The sequence below is a fragment of the Sylvia atricapilla genome, chromosome 12 (genome assembly GCF_009819655.1).
Source record: "Sylvia atricapilla isolate bSylAtr1 chromosome 12, bSylAtr1.pri, whole genome shotgun sequence".
NCBI classification, from domain to species: domain Eukaryota; kingdom Metazoa; phylum Chordata; class Aves; order Passeriformes; family Sylviidae; genus Sylvia; species Sylvia atricapilla.
This window is the reverse complement of record NC_089151.1, coordinates 21,632,066-21,651,388: the sequence shown is the minus strand read 5'-3', so window position 1 is coordinate 21,651,388 and position 19,323 is coordinate 21,632,066. Positions and strand designations below refer to the sequence as shown.

Below are 19,323 nucleotides of genomic sequence, written 5' to 3'. Positions count from 1 at the left end.
CTGCACTTGCTTCCCTAATTACTTCTTGCCAGGAGGAGGAACGGTGTTCCGAGGCACTGCAGAGACACGGGAGGGAGCGGCACCTCAGCCTCCTGCTCTCCTGGTGACACCCAGCTAGACCAGGAGCTGAGCAGCTCTGCCAGCTGGAGTTCAGTGATTCATGGTGCCAGAATTCTCTCGGCTCACAAAAAAATCCCTCTGGTAAGGTCAGGTTGTCTGTTGCTGATGGAGTTTGAAAGGGCGTTTGTTGTAGCCCCTCAAATGATCCTCAGGCGGGACTTGCAATAAGGAAAATTGCCCAAAGCACCACCTCCACTTGCCACTGTTCCCTGCCTTACCTGCCTCAGCCATGGTGATCCTTCTTGTGATTAGGGTTTTCTCCAGCCCCACTGAGGTTGTAATTAACCTTTCAGTTGTCTTCCATGGATGTGAGGCTCTGTCCTTGGGGAAGGCGGAGCCACTGCACTAAAGCAACTGGAGTGGGCGAATCCTTTCCCAAGTGGCTCGAATCTTCAGGGAGGCTGCACCAACCTAGGGCCCACAGCCTTCTCGGAGTGCCAGGACTAACCTGGAGCCGCCGTGCTGGGCTGGCTTTTGGCAAGCTCACATTGAGGACCTGAGGCTTCACTGCAGTGAAGTTCAATGCAATGTCCTGTTGCGGTCCCAGAAGGTGCTGCTCCTCTGAGGCGCTGCCAGCAGTCTGGAGTGAGGATAATTCCAGCATTTCAGGGCTGGCCTTGCCTGAGATTAGCAAGCCCAACTCAAAAAAGCACTACCATAATTGTATGTTCGCTGGTAAGAGGAAAAATAATCAAATGAAAAAGGACGAAACCAGCAGGGAAAGAAAATTTATTTCCAAGCATCTACGAGAGTGCTACAAACAATAGAGACTAAAACTCAAAGCATTTGAAACTATTAAAAAATGACAATGTCCTTCTTAAAAATTAAACATAAAAATGTAGAAAATGCAATTATTAATTCTAAAACTTGCTCAAAGGTGAAATAAATCCAGATAGCATCAATGAGGATGGAGTCCTACAAATTACCTTTTTTTACTTTATTTCAATTTGTTAATCTGTAAAGTGATGCTCATTTATTTTCTTTTTTTAAATGTTTGTTTAAATTTATAATGGAGAAATGTGCAAATCTAGCAAAATATTCTTTGGATTATAAACAGAGAAAAATCAACAACCAAAGAAATTTGAATCAAGTTAATAATAAACTACAGAATTATATAGAACGGATACAGCTATAATAAAGTGAAATATTACAATAAACATTGCAGAACAAATCTGCTGATTTAGCAAGGTCTGCCTTATAAAACATGGGCAGAATGGGACAAATGAATATATTATGGATATAGAGCTGAAACATCGGTTATCATTTTAAGGAGTTAAATTTTAACCTAGCTACATATATGGGGGTCTTCAGAAAAGCAACACACCAACAAATCAGATCTTCTCTCAGATCAAACAGTTTGGTACCTGACTGCAAATGAAGGACAGGGTCTGTAAAATAAATGTAGGAAAATGTAGATAATTTCTATTTATTGCCTCTTCCCATATTGCAGCTGCTGATCTCTGACCCGAAACAGCCAACTATATTAAATTCAGCAGAGGTACAGCTGTACACAGATGCAAAAAATGTTGATGTGCAGAATATATCTCAATCCCTTGCTCCTTCTGAACCAATATTAAAAAAAAAAAAAAAAAAAAGTTATAGATCTGTTTTTGGATTAAAAACATGCATTACAAAGAACAACTCTGAAAGCACTCTGTATTTCTGTTGTCACCAATTAAAAAATCTCCCTATCTGCAGATGATGCTATTCTACTGGAAACTAAAAAAAAAAAAAAAAAAAAAAGAATTAAGTGCTGGAATCTTAATTACTACTCAGGTAAGGTAATTGTCAGGTAGAACAGTCCTTAGGGAAGTCACAGCTAAACTGGGTCAGATTTCAGTCTCTAGAACCCTCAGAAGCTCAGCACAGATACGGAAACTCACAAGGCTGGAGTAAAGTGTAAGTACAGAGTACTCCCATCCACTCACAAAGTCACTCCTGAAACCTTGGGAATCTCTAAGATATAAGATAAATGCATATTACATGGGAAATATTAAAAAGTATTACACTTAATTTAATCCAGGAAACACAGCAGGACTATACAATAATCCTTACTGTGTTCTGGGAGCAGCCACAAGCTGTGGATAGAGAGGGTACAAAATGTTCACCAGACATTACATTTGTCATAATCTAAAAAATATTTGTAAAATGTACTTGATTTTTAAATAATCACTTAACAAGGCAACAAACCAACTACAAACACATAATAAATAAGGCTATTAAAAGGTCACAATTGTAGTAAATTAGTCAGAACTATAAATGGGACATTAGAAACACTATGTTTTTCCTTATATGCTTAATAACCAGAACAAGAATTAAAAAAAAGAATCAGTTTATTTCAAAGTCTGCTTCTTATATTGAAGCACATATTAAAGCAACAGTACAATGTTCATAAAATATAAGTGTGATGCTGTAACATTTCTTACATGTCAGAATACTGATATTTGTATGTATACTAAAATAAGGATTTTAAAATTGTACAAATAGATACATTAAAAATGACATAGAAATAGGGTGCCTCCCACCTCAACAAGACAGAGTTTTTATATCTGGCACGTATTAGTTCAAGATGAAAGAATAAGCAAAAAGATTTACAAGAATCAGCAGTAACAAGTTTGATGCTCAAGAGACATAATAATTGTACATTGTACTGTACATACATCATATGGGTTTAAGCTGGCTGAATATTATATATTTCAAGTTTAAAAATGCACTACCATATAGAGTGTCCATAGTTTAAGGCGAAATTACAGCTCAGAACTGTTATCTTTTCTAATTTGTGGAAGCTTCTTTGACATAAAAGATTTAGATGTTCATAATACGTAAAAGATTTCCCTTATTTGTAGGTTCATTTTTAGCATATTCCTTCATTTAAATATTTTGCATTTTTTAAGTGGGTTTTTTCCTTTAGTGGAGCTGGCAGCCAACTTCCAGATTTGCCTTTTGTAGGAAAAGGTACTTCACAGTATTTACCACTTTCATGTCCTTTTTTATCAAAGGAATCCTCTCAGACAAATGTTTAAATGAGATTTTTCTTGATTTTTAAAAAAATACCTGCTTACATTTCCTCTGGATTCTTCAGAACTTCGGACACAGTTCTTAAGGCCAAATCTTAAACTTTATTGTTAAGAATCATCATCGAAAGTGTCTTTGGAGCCATACAAGTCTGCAAGTTTCTTAAATCGAGGTCCCCAGTTTTGTAGATAGTCATAGTCCAAGTCAGAATCTGTTGTCGCTGACTCCAAGGAGCTGAGGGACCCGGCCACGGAGCCCCTGCCCTCGTAGCCATAGATCTGGATGGAGTCATAGGGAGGGGCAGTGGGGTCGTTGTCAGCCTCCTGTATCCTGGTGTTGATGAAATCATCCACGTCCACGCTGCTGGGCGCGGGCCGCAGCCCCGGCCTGGGCAGGTACTGGTACTCGGGCTTGATGTCCTTGCGGGGGATGAAGCCGTTGATGCCGTCGGGGTTCTGCAGCGTGGCGATGTCGAACGCCTCCGTGTCCTCCTCGCCCCCGCCCTCGTCATCGTATGTGATGATGTTTTCCCGCACGTCTTCCTCCTCAAACACAATCAGGGGCTCTTTCTTCTGCCTCTTCAGGGTTACAAACAGCACCACAATCACTGGGGAAACCGAAACGTGGGTTAGACTGCACTGTCGATCAGCAGCTCCATTGTAAGTAATTACTGCACCCCTGAGCCCTCAGCTTTTCTGCTGGATTGGTGCAAACTTCTGCATTTTTAGTGCTCCTTGCTTTTAGTGCTCCTAGGTAAAAGCAGCGATGTTTGTACACAGAACTGAACACACTGATCTGAGGCTTTCTGTCTGGGCTGCATGCCACTGCTCTTACTAATTGCTCATTACTGTAACACTAATTCAAGGGAAGTGTTTGTAAGGCCCTCAGTGCTGCAGAACACTGTTACACTGCCTTTGAGCTGCCCAAGCACATGAATTTCTGCAACAAAACAATGATGAAGCTTTATCCTCTCCTGTATGCCCAAAGCTTAACTCTAATTCCAAGTGTCATTTCCATTAAAATGGAATATTTTTTATGCAACACCTCCAAAGATGTATTTGTTTTTCTGTTTTGACTAGAAATTTCTATAAAATAAAATATATGAGAAAAGAAACACTATAAAATACCACAGGGAAATTAGAAAATCCTACATAATTTCTTTTTCCAAATTATCAGGAAACACTTTGAAGCATTTTCTTAAAACCAGGTCTTCTAAGCCACTCATCTGTCTTCAACACAAGATGGGTTTGAGGGAAATAGCTGGCAGGGGCCGTTAATCCTGGCTGACCTCAATAAGGAACTTGTCATCCAGGGAAGATCACAAAACTTCGAACTGTACATCATGACCATTAAGCAGGGTCCCTGATTAACCGGCATTAGGCCACAGGAGGACATTGTCCAAGCACATCTACACAAGTTCACTGGTGTTTGCTCTTCAAGATATCACAGAAGCCCAGAATGGTTTAGGATGGAAGAGACCATAAAGCTGACCTCATTCCACCCCTGCCATGGCAGGGACACCTTCCACTGTCCCAGGCTGCTCCAAGCCCCAGTGTCCAGCCTGGCCTTGGGCACTGCCAGGGATCCAGGGGCAGCCACAGCTGCTCTGGGCACCCTGTGCCAGCCCTGCCCACCCTGCCAGGGAACAATTCCTGCCCCAGATCCCATCCAGCCCTGCCCTCTGGCACTGGGAGCCATTCCCTGGCTCCTATCCCTCCAGCCCTTGGCAATTGTCTCTCTCCATCTTTGTTACAGCTCTTTCAGGCCCTGCGAGGCCACCCTGAGCTCAGCCCAAAGCCTCTCAAAGCCAGACAGATCAGTGTCCCCTCTAAAAATAAAAGCTAAAAAAATTAATTTCTCCATCTTGGAGCTGAGGGTAGGATTGCTTTTTTAACGTAAGTGCAGACAAGCAGCAAGGATAGAACATTTTTACCTAAGAGGATGACGATGCAGGCCAGGATGGCGATGAGGGCGCCGGTGCTGAGCCCGGCGTTGAGGACGTAAGCCTCAGCGTTGCAGGAGAGCAGGGAGCCGCCGCTGTCGCAGCCACAGACGCGGATGGTCAGCGTGTTGGTGCTGCTCAGTGGGGGCATGCCGCCGTCACTGATCACGATGGGCAGCAGGTACAAATCCTGCTTCTGGCGACTGAACCCTTCCCGTCTGACCAGCACGCTCGCGGTGTTATCTGGGTGAAGAAGAGACAGAATCATCGTTAATTCTTCCACGGAGCTGTCCTTTTAGCCACTTTTGAAAAGGGAATTATCTCCTTGCAATGGCTCTCAATTTTCAGAGTCTTTAGGATTATTTCTACAATAAGCCAGTAGAAAGTGTTGCCTTTCTAACTATCCATGAGCAATTACAGGATTTTATTTAATTCGTACAGCACCACACTCATTTTAAATTCTTTAATTAACACAAGCAACACAGATAATCTCTGTCTGATAGCACCTTTTAGTACCTGTAACTTTCTGAGAAAGTCACAATATTTTTTCCACTACCCAAATGGCTGGACCTTCTTCTTGCTGTCTGAGCTGGCTTTAGTGTCTCTCCAGAATTAAAGCTTTCAATGTAGGGGTAACACTCATATCTCCCTTGTGTGTTCTTGAAGTCACATCTAAAAAAATGACAGATAGACAGAGATATGTCCCCCAAATGGGCTCTGATAATGAGAGCCCCACCAAAACAAAAGCCAATATTTGCTGTGTGTGAGCAAATTTGAGCCTTGTTGTTTCAGTAAGAAATGCTGAAGGTAACTGTTTCATCACAATATGGTTTTCACTCAAACTTCCAAAGCCAGAATTCAGAGAGCGTGATCATACATGCACAGTATGTCTGGGCACATTTTGAATTATGTGGATGTGAAGAAGAGTTAAATCAAAGAATCAAAAAAGAGCCTGAGCTGGGAGGGACCCATAGGGATCCATGAGTCCAACTCCTGGCAGTATTTCTGTAACTCTATTCCCATTGTCTTTATAAGAGGTGACCTGCCATGGTGCAAGGGACAGAAAACGAGCTGCTTTCTCAGCACAGGACATTTTGGATGGTCCTGCCTACTTTCCCTGGCTAAAGCCTTGGAAAGGGGACGATGTGAGATGCCACTGTCCCCTCACTGGGCAGAGGCAGCCTGTGCTTCCCCCTCCCAGGGGAACACCAACAGGGCTCCTTTGTTGTGCCTCTCCTCTCTCTCTCAGGTCAGCCTGAACCAAAGTTTAAAACCGTTGTAAACATCTCAAACTAAATAAAATGGAACAATCATATCTGTGGTTTTCAGACCTTCAAAAGCCAGTTTATATTGAAGATTTATTCCTCACAACCTTTCCTGGCTTGCCATGTCCTTTATTTTTCACTATATAACAGAAAAGGGGGAAAAAAGAGTGGTTCTTTTATCTGCTGAGGGAGGGCTGTTCACCTCTGAAGGTACCCACTTTACTGCTGCCTCAGGCTTCTGCAGATTAATTGTTTTCCTGTTGAAGAGTCAGCATAAATCCCAGAATTTAATAATGCAAACCATAAAATCTCTCCTAATGATCTAATCACTGTGATTTCTATGGAAGTCTGTGGATAAAATACACCCAAAGAGAAGCGTTCTAGCCTTGCATTAACTATCCTTGCAGGCAGTGTCCCTGGTGTAGGACAAGATGTGAAACTGCCCCTGTATTTGGTGAATCTATGGGATGAGAAGGATGTTTGCACTGCTTGACTCTCCCAGGAACTTCACCAGAAAGTGAATATTTTAGGTAGGAGCTGTTTGCTGCACTCCAAATGAGTCCAACCCCCATATCTACTCCTGTCCTGCCAGCCCACATCCCTGAGTGGTCACCTGGGCATGACACAACTGTTGCTTTTTGGTGTTGAGTCACAAAAAACCACAACTGGGTAGAAAACAGTTAACTTCTCCTTTGCACAATGTAACATTTGCTAAGGACAGAGACACTGATAAAGATCTGATTGTTTATTACTGTGGCTCTTGGAGGTGCCCTTTGTCTCCCTCAGAGTCCTTCTAATCTCCTGAATGCTTACATGCACCATCTAAAATTTGAGGGACAATTTTTTACAGGACCTTAGTGATATCACTGTCTGTGTGACAGGAGCCTTATTTTAGGATTTTAAATGAATGTGCTCGTAACAATTTGGTACAAATAGGAATACAACATCTAATATCTATTAACCTATCAGCTAACTTGAACTAATATATTGATCCAAAATTAAACTATTCCACAGAGTCCTCTAAAATGCACTTAATAATTCATTTCCTCAATGGAAGAACCAAGATCTGTTCCATTAAATGAAAAATCACAACAGGGCAGATTATTCTTGTGGCAAAAGTATATGAGCATTATCAGGGGGCTGAGCTACAGCTGCCTTGAGGCTGCAAATGCACTATGTAAGGAATGACAGTACCATACATTAGTATATTTAGTCTTTGGCTGCACATTTTTTTATCATAGATTTTATTTTTCTTGCCTTTTGTCAGCTGAAATGGTATTCCTATCAAGAAATAAGAAAAGAATGGCAAATTATTCAGCTGTTATACAGACTGGCCAGGTCCACTGCAGTCACTTGCACTACGCAAAGCTGATTCTGATCCAATGGCTGATTTATCTGTTTCAGTGGGAAGTGATTTTTAGTTTAACATAAATTTTTTAAATGAAAAATCCAATCAGTATGCCTGGCTAAAGTTAAAAAAGGACTACAATACATCGAGCCTAAAAGGTCATTCTTTAATCTTTTCCTTTTACCGTTTATGTTCACTTCTCATATTTAGAAGAAACATAATATTCATAAGAGGAAAAAATCCCCTTTCTTACCTAGATAGAAGATAACATATAATCCTAGCTAATATTCTCATCCTTGCTTTTTATTATTTTCAAGGCCCAGGAGTAGAACTGTAATCCTGGTAAAATGGCATTTTTCAAGCCAACCAAAGTTAAATGTCAATACCAGCTTAAAACTATTAACACCTATGGGAACTACTTGACTGTCAGTCCTAATGAACACAATGGGGGTTCATACAAGAAGGAAAAGAACAGTAATCTCAAGGCCATTCCCAAAATTTCACATTTTCCCTAGCTATTATTGCCTTGGCTACCAGTATCCAAAGGTGTTGCAAAAGAAGATTCCCTGTGTTCTCCATGAAATCGTCACACTTAGAAGCTAAAATTGCATTATTTCTTGGTGACCCTTATGCTGACCTCCCTGACCTTTGATTTTTGTCTTTTTCTCTGGTGATTTTATTGATGATTTCAAATATTTCCTGTGTGCATAGGCAAATGTAGCTTTGTTTTGGGGGACTTGTTAACACATAGATTGTGTAAGGACAGTTCTAGATTACAAGAACTGACTTCAGCGTGAACTTTATCACCTATATCAGGTGTGAGTGCTGATTCAGCCAGAAAATGGAACAATTTCAGTGGTCCACCTGTCTAAAATCTTCACCTTACCAGGAGTGGCAATTGCTGTGGATAATCCATGGCAAAATCCTGTGACTTGATAGCTTGTGTGCTTCAAAGTTTTCTTGTTGAAAAAGTGTGAAGCATATGTCTGAGTTTAAAAAGCAGACTTTAGTCACTGATTTTGGTGGGCTCACAAGTTTAATTTCAGGCTCTGGAAAGCTCTATCTTGTCCATTTGGGACTGCAGCCCTTCCAGCAATGTCAGGCTGAAGGAGCCCAATGATCCAGTTTAACATGGGGTCAGAGTCTTATAAACGAGGTGTAAATGTATCAATCTCTGAGGGTCCAGCCCTTGGAGACTGGTTTAAAATAATTTCAGCAAGACTGCTCTTCAGAGGTGTTTTGTAAAGTAAAAGGTTTAATAGATGAAAAATAACAAAATAGCAAATGTTACAGAAAACAAAATAAAAGCCACACACAGGCATCAGAGAAATCCTCTGGCACCCTGCTAGAAACACTCCAAAACACCTCTTACTTCCTTTGGGCTCCTTCCTAAATACTGAATATTTTAGGAGGGACAATTTGGCTTACCGCCAATAAGGAGAGATACAGGATTTGAAGAACAGCAAAAAGGCTCAATAGATGCTTTTCTCTTGGCACTGAGCCAATCACTGTAGGTAGGGTATCAAAGTTTCTGGGTTCTTTTCTTATAAGAAATACAAGGGCTGAGTCTGAAACTTTTCCCTATATGGAAAACACTTGCTGGGTGTGGAAAACGCATTCCTACAAGAATGGGGCAAGAAAAGTGCATCTCAGCACAGGACCTAGCAGGGTTAAAACTAGGAAATACATTTACTCAAAATTTGCCTCTCTGCTGTGAAGTGCCACTAGCCTCTGCTGCTCTTTTGAAGACTTGACTTCAGCGGGAGCAGAACTGAGAAGAGCCCAGGCAGACAGTGCTGTTTGTTTATGAGCTATAATATAAGGAAACAGTGCAAAAGTAATTCTGTGTTTTATCCCAGCGTGGGCTAAGCCATTATCTCATGCTTTCTATGGGAGATGGGCTCAGCTGAAGACTTGGTAACACAGTGGGCTATTAGTAGGATGTAGAACGTGATTATGCTTTTTTGGATTACTGCAATATGTGATTACTTTCAGGAGCTGATAAAAAGAAACTCTATTAAATGATAATTATGAGACTGTATTCACTTTAAAGTTCTGTAATAGGCCCAAACACTTGAGTTTTCATTAACTGTTTTCCACGGTTAATAAAGCCATTTTTCTCTGAAAGTAGCAATTCCCTCTGAAAGCTATGGCATGGCTTATAGAATACTCAGACTTAAAACTCAAAAAAACAACTTTCAATGCCCATGAACATTATTTGACTTGCAAATGGTATCACACTCTCCATAAGTTTTTTTATATGAGTACACAGAATTTTAACTTTTATACTTTGCTTTAGTATAACTTACTTAAAAAACCCTACAAGAAATGTGTAAATTAACAACATCATTGCACTGAGGATTGAAGAAAATGAGGGAAAGAAAGGATGGAAATGTATGCATTTCCTCAGACTATTCATTTCCCAAGAAGAAAATTATATGGGAAGATTCAATCTCTTACTTCTGTCTTCTTGAAATAACCTTTTGCAGTATTGTCAGGTAGAAACATTACATTCAACTGACATCGTAATTTAACTACAACACATTTTTATCTGGGTTAATTTTGTCAGTAAAGTATTTGCTGCATATGGAAATGAAGGATGAGCGGGATTGGCTGGAGTCAGTAACCATAATATGACTCAGTATCTCCACTCTGACCTACGCTTCTTTTGATAGATTATAAAATCTAATCTATTTTCAGTTTGATGTGGTGACCATAATGTATTTTACAGAGAAATTTGGCCTCTGGGTCTCAAGCAAAAAATACATGCTTATTTACTCCTCTCTAAAAATACAGCCATGAATTTTTCAAAACTTGTGTTTTACTACTTTAAAGAGAATAAATATATGCCCTGACTGGCTCCTTTATGAATTACTTATGTATGTACAAGTGTCAAGCACTAGGCAACAGCATTACTTTGATCAGTCAGGAATAACAGAGATTTTGTTTGGGAACTCTGATGATAATTACCCTCACTTCAGATGTGGAGAGAGATATAAAGTATGCCTCAACAGAACACTTTTTACTGAAATCATGTATCTGGATTGTGTAGCCTTTTGTACTTCTGGTACTCTTGGATTCAATTTAAACCAGTTCAACCGCGTTTTACTTTTCAGAAAACAGTCAAGTTTCCTTCAAACATTAAAGCTTGCTAATCAAACCCAATTCCTTAGAAGCTAAAACAGTTTTTGCCCTGTGAAGGGAAATAAAAAATGAAGATTGAATCAGAATATAATGAAATAAATTGAGTAAATATGTATAATAGCCAAACCTGTCTTTTTTTTTTCCAGTTTGCCCACCTCCTCTGGTTTCCTCAGCCTCTGGCAAGCTCAGGTCATTGATGTTATTATGTTGTGATCAATTGAATTTTGACACTCACCCAGGCCTGAGGTTTTTTGCTTACAAATTTCTTACATCTCACCATCAATCTGAATGCAAGGCTCTACTTTATTTCATAAATACCAGGCTGGCAAAGGGATCAGGATATCCAGACCCTGAGACAGCCAACGCAGGTATATGTTCCACAGCACATATCCTGCATGCCATTTCCTGCACCGGGTTAGTGATTCTATTCCAGTGGGAATCTAGCCCACCTCTCTTGTGATCCGTAATTTACAAAAGCTGGCAGGCAGAGTGGTGAACAAGTACAAGCAGCCTAATAATTTATGCTGTCTCAGCTAATTTTAGGTTTCTCTAAATCAAGAAGATCTGCCAATTTCTTTGACTGAGTGTTTGGCAATAGTTTTATCCTCTTTCTGGGAGATAAAATGGCAGTGGATTCTTCTTGTCCGGTTTTATCATGCAATTTAAAACATGCATTCAAGAAAATTCAAGTGACTTAACAAACATCCCGCTTTCCCAAGAAATCCTTTCATCTCAGCTGTATGCTTTTGCCTTCCTCCCCTAAATCCTGGAGAAAGACACTCAGCCAAAGTTAATGACAATGCTGTTGCATGACATTACATTGGCCATTAGTTCTACTTTGTCATTTATTTGGATTCTGGTAGAGTGGGAATCTTCACACAAACCTCTGTTGTCTCTGAGTGTAAAATTTGGATTATGAATAATTTCAGGTGGTAAACTGAAGATAAATCTTGGTCCATTGGCTGAGTCATCCTTGTCATCAGCACTAATTGTAATAAATTGCTGTAAAAGAAAAGCACTCTGTAAACAAACAGCTCCTCTGAGTACATCACATACAGGCAGCATTCTGAAACAGCACTTGAATAAGAATTGTAAAATAGTACAACCCCCCCTCAAATACAAATATATGCAATTACAAACACAGAGCCTACTCCAAACTACAGCAGGCAATCTTTAATTACTACTGCATTAACCACCCCAGAGTTACAGCTGTAAAAACACACACCTTCAGAGGGAGGTGGTGAGAACAAGGAAGGCAGTAGGCACAGGAAGGGGTGGGCACAGGAAGGGGTGGGCACAGGAAGGGGTGGGCACAGGAAGGGGTGGACAAAGGAAGGGGTGGACAGGCCATACCTGGTTGCTTCGGGCATTCTCACACACAAAGGCTTCGTAGGCTGCGGCAAACTTGGGAGCATTGTCATTGACGTCAACGACCTTGATTGCAATGGGAACTTTGGCTTCCTGGTGCTGTTTGTCTGTGGGAGAGGCAACACTGAGATGAGACAGAAGTAAGAAAACCCCTAAAAACAAATCCCCTGCTGCATCCAAGGGAAGATGAAATATGCTGAGGTATTTCTGCTGAAATTTCTTGCAGTTTATCAAACTGAGACAATTGGAGGATTACAGGATTCGTATCACTAATTCTAAAACACTTCAGTGAAATACTCACGGACTTCAACTGCAAAGACAGAGATATTATGCCAAGCCATTTCTTCCCTATCCAAAGCCTTTATTGTCTTGATATTGCCATCTTCTGCATTAATAACAAAATATCTTTCAAGGTCGGTATGTCGATCAATTGAATATCTAAAGAAGATTGAAAGTCAGTAATTAGAAAGAAGAATGACTAAGGAGTTTCATGCATCCAGATTTGTTCTATGTAATTATTATTTCTAAATAATTGTAAGTAATACAGCTATTGTTGCCCTCAATATCATTGTCAGAAGTTCTTTTAAAAGGAGAACCACCTGGTTGGTTTCTACATTTAGAAAAACAGTACATCAGAATGTTTGTAATAAGTGAGAATTGCTGGTCTTTGAAGTCTCTATATCAAAGCCCCAATACACTCTTTATTTTCTTCTCTTATAAAACATGATAAAGATATCTACTAAGATATTTTTTTCCTTCTGTTTCATATTAATCATGGTGATCTTTTAAGTCTTCCAATCTTTGGCTTACTCCAAATATTAATTGATCATACCAATTTATGAAATATTATCCCCTCTCTGCACATTTGTACAGCTTTATACAACTCTGACTTTTATAACCTCATGTTGAAATTCTTTGAAATGTTAATTGTACCCACAGAAGAGATCTTCATGACTTAAGTTTTACTGACAACATGACAAATAAAATTAAACTAATAGAAGGCTATTATAATATAAAATTCTTCACTATGAGGATGGTGAGGCCCTGTCACAGGGTGCCCAGAGAGGCTGTGGCTGCCTCTGCCAGTGTTCAAGGCCAGCTTGCACAGTGGAGCTTGGAGCAGCCTGGGACAGTGGAAGGTGTCCCTGCCCATTGCAGGGAGTGGGAATGGAGGAACCTTAGGGTCCTTCCAGCCCAAACTGTTCCATGATTCTGTGATTCCAGGAAGATCAAATATAACTGCAGAAAGTAGAGGTCTGTACGGGCTTGTATTTAACAATTATCACTTAAAAATTACCCATCCCAAACCCTAATCTACATCTTAGACTTTGATATTTTGAAAACAAAATCCATGCTGTGAAAAAAAGCACAAATATTTGTGGAAAATTTAATTTAGTATAGAGTCTACCAAAGATGCCCATAAGTATATTTTAATTAGGCATAGCTATAGTATGATACAAGCTTTGAGAAACTGGCAGCTTATGGAACGAAAACCAAAATTCCAGCACAAAACCAATGCTGGATTGTTAAAGTTTCAATATTCTGGATGTCTGTAGATCTGTCACACTGTCTTCAGAACTTGCCTAACAATTCCAAAAGCTAGTGCTCAGAAGGAAACAGGAAATGCAGCAAACCTTATAGCACTGTTGGCAGCATCTGGGTCTTTGGCATGTACTTTTCCAACCACAGTACCAGAGGCTGCATTTTCCTGTACTTCAAAAATGTAACTTGGCTTCAAAAACACCGGTGGCTCATCAGCATCTTCCACTGCTATTTTCACTGTCACCGTGTCCTTGAAGGGCCCGTTGCTAATGAACTTGGGGTCAATGTGGACATTGGCTGCCTCGACCTTCAGGCTGTAGGACTTTTTGGTTTCATAATCTAAGGTCTGTGAGAAACAAGAAGACAGTGCATTCCAGAGTCAGAGAAACCAGGCTGTAAGAGCAGCAGGCAGCACCCTAGTATTCAACGACATCAAACAAATGTGAGCATCTGTCAACAAGCTTGGACTGAAATGTGTGTATTTAAAAACATAAAGACTCAAATGGAAGGAGCTACATTCCATGTATGAAGCAGCATAGGAGGGCACTCAAAATATCCCCACAGTCTTGGTCTTGCTCTTTGCTTTCTGTATCACTGAGGAAATACCCATCTGTACTGAGAAAATTAACCTTGTCTCCATGCAGCCTTCCAAGCAGCACAAAAGTGCAAGGGATGGGAAAGGAGTTCCCACAAGAGGCCTGGCTTTATCTGGGCTGGCAGGCATTTCACATGGATGTGGTCTGAAGTGCTCCTGGTGCACCATGAGGTAGCACACAGATAAGTTAAATTATTTAGGTAGTGGGGAAAATAGAAAGATAGTTTGCAGTGCTTTTATTCCTGCAGGTCTATCCAGCAACAGAACTCATAACAGTTTCCAAAGAGGAGGTGGAATAATGCTCCATGGAACAAGCCCTTTTGGGAGCCTGATCAAAGCCACAGCACCTCTGCACCTAGCATGTAGAGGCTGCAGGGTTGCACCTCAGAATGATCACACAGGTGCCAACCACAATTCACAAAGTATGTTAATACCAGAGGCGGAATGGAGTGACAGCTCAGCCATGTTTCAAAACACACAAAAATCCATTCCCACCTCTAGAACAGAGACAGAAATAGAACCAGGGCAGTTTTGAGCAGAGGAGCCCACTGGGTCCTTCCTGAGGGACTGCCCCAAAGGACAGGGCAGGGCTGACCAGAAGTTGCCCAGGCCTTCTCCTTTGAGTTCTTGATTTCTCCAACAGACATAAATAGCTCTAAAGATACAAAGAGCAAAATGATAATGCTTCAATAATAATAAGATTTATATTCTGCAATTTGCAAATTAAAATTAATTTGATAATGCTTTCAAATTATATAATAATTTGATAATGCTGCTGATGGGCTCTGTGTGAAATCCCCTCTGCTGCTTTTCCCATAGCCTGTGACTCCTTCAGAACACTATTGTGGACAATGCACAGCTGAAGAATTCAAACTATAGGGCATGAGGCTTTTCAGACTGAACATAAAGCAACAGTGAATGTCTGCTACTTATCAGCACTAGGCAAAACTTCATTAACAATGAAGCTGATGGCATCGTATTTTACCGTGACTTTTTATTATGAATTCATTTAGTTTGTGCAATTAATCCACTGTACAGTATTTATGTAACTCTTCTTGGTTATTTTCTTCCATTCCAATTCAGCTAATGGGGAAATGGAATATTAAGAGTTAATCACACCTTGAGAAAGGAATTAAGTGAAATTTGCATTTACTAATATTTTAGCTTAGGTGGTAATCCATTATTACCAAATATTCTGTCAGCAACAAAGAACGCTACATAGTAGGCATCATTCACCTTCTTAAGCTTCACAACTCCTTCCTGAGTCTCATAATCTGTGGTGATTTCAAATAAGTCCATGCCATCTCCATCAATGATGCTGTAAGCCACTAAGCCATTCTCTCCAATGTCAGGATCTTTGGCCTTCACTCTCCCCACTTCCTCTCCTGGGACAGCTGCTTCCGACACCGACATCTGGTACACACCTAGAGCAGGGAGAACAGGGAGGACAGGCATGTGCCCCAGGTGAGCAGGCTGCTCCCCACTTGTGTGTTTACTCTTTGAACTTGGGAGTTCCAAACAAACACAGTGATTCTGGGCATTTTCAACCCTCATGAAGGAACATTCTGTTCTGTCATAAAGAGCTTTGAGCAGCAAGTCAGCTGTGAAACCTCAACCCATGTGGATAATGTATAGAACATGACTCCCTCCCTGTTACCCTTCTGCTCAGAGAGGGGCTGAAAAGGACAACCAGTTACCCAGAATGCACAAATCGTTGTGACACCAAGGTTACCATTGATAGCAGGGATGTTATTACAAGAATGGAAGGAAAACTCTCTCACATGGCTCATGGTAAAACCTTCACCTCTGTTTCTCATTTCTGCCCATTCATTCAAGAGCCATAAATTATATACAATGAATTGGATAAATCCTCTCTGCCATGCTGGCTAAAGCATAAATCTGCTGCTTTCTATGCCTTGAATTTGGAGTGTGAATGTAGAACAAAAATGATTATTAAAATTTCATGCCACAGAGAAGTATGTATGTATGTACACAGTATGTACCAATTTGTATGGGATTTCACCCCAAACAAAAAATTGCTTTCCCATGGCAAGCTCCAGTAGCAAAACCATCCCCAAGCATCCCACAGGTGTTTCCCTGGGTATTCAGGGACACCAGAGGAGAGCAACACTGTTCCTGGATAAAGCTCTCTCCAACAGTTGTCTTTTAGGCAGTTTGATTCCAGAACTTTCCCAACCCCCTCCAGAGTTCACATAACATAACCTGATCCTAAATATATAAATCTATGTCAGCATTTTCTGTCACATGACCAGCAGTAATAAATTGGGGAGAAAAAAAAAATATGATAAACTAAAATAATCTGATTTATTCCCCTTTGTAATTGCTCTTTTTTGCTCCATAGGCACCCTAGGAACATCAGGAGACTTACACCAGGCAGAGACTTGGCTCATTACCCATAAAAACAATTGCCACATGTCATTGAAATAAGTCATTAACTCCAGTCACAAAGAACCCAAACTTTAGGCACATAACTCATTAACAGCTTGAGCAATAAACATTAAAAATAAAACAAAAATAAAACACCCAACCCCCCCCAAAAACAAACAAAAAACCCAAGAAAAGGAAAATAAGAATAAAAATATCAATCATTTGGCTGTTTATACAGACAGTTAAACCCCGGGTTTGAATCACAAAGCATTCCCAATTCATATTTAACCTGGTAGTGAATGATTAAGCAGAAGAACTGCTTTTGGGCATTTCTGATAATTTAAAATGTTCTTGCAAAACACTCAAGAAAGCGGCTTGAATTCATAGAGAAAAATCCATCATTTCACAGAGTTAACAAAATATTGTATCCTGGTGTCCCAGGTTATGATCTGGAGTGAAAAGGCTTGTTTGTAAGGTACATAAAACCCGATTTTTTAGGATTTAATCCTTTTAGTTTTGAAGGGTAGGTAATGCTGAGACAGATTTTTACATTCAGCTCTTGCATGAGGGGCCAGGGAGCTGCAGCACTGGAAGAAGAGCTGTTAGAGCTGTTAGAGGGATGGACATGGCCAGGATGTGTCAAGGTCAGAAGTGCTGCTCAGAGGAGAAACAGAGTGGGCTGAGATGGTGTCTGCATGGCACTCAAAAAACCCCAGACCCACAGAGAGATAAGATGCAGAACAGATGTGTGGGCTCATTAATGTACTTCCACCCAGCTGTGAAGGCTGAGTCTGGTAATGTCAGCACTGATTCATTTTATGTGTGAAAAGTAAATTGCTCAGGCATAAAAATTGCTGTATTTGACCTCCATTAATACACTTTAACAATGAAAAAATGTAATTGTGCTAAATTTAGTTTGCTTTGCCATGAGTAAATATAAGTATTGAAAATATATATATATGTCTGTCTGCTCATATAAGTTATACAGCATGGCCCAGTTGCTTCAAAAGTTAAGTGGAGGGTCAGGAATCTTTGCAATTTCATCCTGGCCCTAAAAATGTTTCAGTTTGCAACTCAAAGTAAATAATCCAGACATTAAAGTTCCATATGTTGCCAGCAAAAAATTAGCAATTAATACATCTTTATTCACGTGTGCTGCAATAATCCATCAGTTATTGCCTCCTCAAGCTGTGGGTGTGTCTGATACTTTACAAGCATGGGTCCTGGTAGGAGATGTGAGAAGGATTTTGTTGGTACTCACTCTGTGGGAACTTTGGTGGGTTGTCATTGACATCTGTAAGTGTAATTGTCACTTTGGTTGTCCCTGAGAGGCCTCCCATGTGTCCTCCCATGTCCTTGGCCTGGATCACCACATGGTACTCCTCCTTGGCCTCTCTGTCCATGTTGGGAAGGGCAGTTCGGATGATTCCTGCAGGCACAAAGGAAGGTGGCACACACAGACTTCACGAGAACCTGGCTGGTGCACTTGAAGTGCATTAAACACAGCAATATTTGCAGTGATGGTGGAGGTTCTGCCTTTCCCTGTGCATTGCTGTGAGGAAAGCAGCCCTAATATTCCAGAGGACAGGCCTAGAGAACTAGAGCAGTGCATAGAAACAGCATTTCAATCACCACAGCATACAGAACACACAGAAATAGCAGCAACTTTCTGGTGTAGAAGCTCCAGCAAATGCCAGGAGACCAACGAAAGCAGGAAGCTTTGCTCAAGAAACATCAGCAGCTGCACCCAGTCGGCACATTTAGTTCACTTGATGCACTCTGGCCATGAGGTACCGCTCAAAGAAACAGTTTAATAATACCTGTTTGAGCCTCCACCGAGAAGTAGGGCTGACCTTCAAGGATACTGTAAACCAATTTGGCACTGTTCCCATAGGTAGGGTCATCAGCATCTGAAGCTGTTACCTGAATAACTGATGTACCTAAAAAAGGAGAACAAACACAGGAGGGAGAGTCAGAGGCAAACATGTCTGGGAGGACCATGCAGAGATGCTTTCAGCCACGCAGCAGAGTTATTTCTAATTTTTTTTATTTCTACATTTGGTAAATGAAAAGCAAAATTACTTGACAATTTCTAGATGACAAAATATACTTGAGCTATCCAAAAAGATCTGTCACCAGCTGTGATGTGGATTAATGTTCTAACCAGCGAAGATTTAGAAGTCAGTAGTCACTCTGCACCATTATGGTTTTTCCCCTCAGTAGTTTAAGCCTTATATTGCTTTTGTTGTTAGACAGCCAAACAATAGAGTTTTCCTTTACATTTTTCTCAGTAAGTTTCAGACAAATCATTCCTGTAGAAATATCTAGACAGACACAAGCTCAAACAGGAGATGAAAATGGAATAGATGGTGAGGCAGTAACTTCCCAGCTTTATTACACAGCTCTGCCAAAGGAATGATCTTCATGTTTGCCCCAGAGGATTCACACTCCATAAATTCCAGAGGACTCCTATGTTCCTCTCTAGGAGGAAAAATAGTTCTATTCTAGGAACGTCTCCCAGTTAGGAGCTGTGCAGGGTTTGATTCGGGCAGCAGATTAAATGCATCAAGTGAATCACTGGCTGAACAGTAAGTAA

The 19,323-nt window shown here is 40.5% G+C and overlaps 1 protein-coding gene across 1 annotated transcript in view; it reads right to left on the bottom strand.

The window, feature by feature from the left end:
• Positions 1-2,435: 2,435 nt before the first annotated feature.
• The window catches only part of CDH11 (cadherin 11), a 41,655-nt gene continuing 24,767 nt past the window's right edge, over positions 2,436-19,323 (bottom strand). Inside the window, exons 4-12 of the mRNA XM_066328018.1 lie at positions 18,548-18,667; positions 17,989-18,156; positions 15,576-15,763; positions 13,837-14,090; positions 12,504-12,640; positions 12,188-12,309; positions 11,719-11,836; positions 5,069-5,320; positions 2,436-3,742 (exon numbers count right to left, since the gene is read on the bottom strand). Of these exons, the coding sequence (XP_066184115.1) occupies positions 3,246-3,742; positions 5,069-5,320; positions 11,719-11,836; positions 12,188-12,309; positions 12,504-12,640; positions 13,837-14,090; positions 15,576-15,763; positions 17,989-18,156; positions 18,548-18,667 (1,856 nt within the window). The 3' untranslated portion in view covers positions 2,436-3,245. The remainder of the gene's footprint in view (positions 3,743-5,068; positions 5,321-11,718; positions 11,837-12,187; positions 12,310-12,503; positions 12,641-13,836; positions 14,091-15,575; positions 15,764-17,988; positions 18,157-18,547; positions 18,668-19,323) is intronic.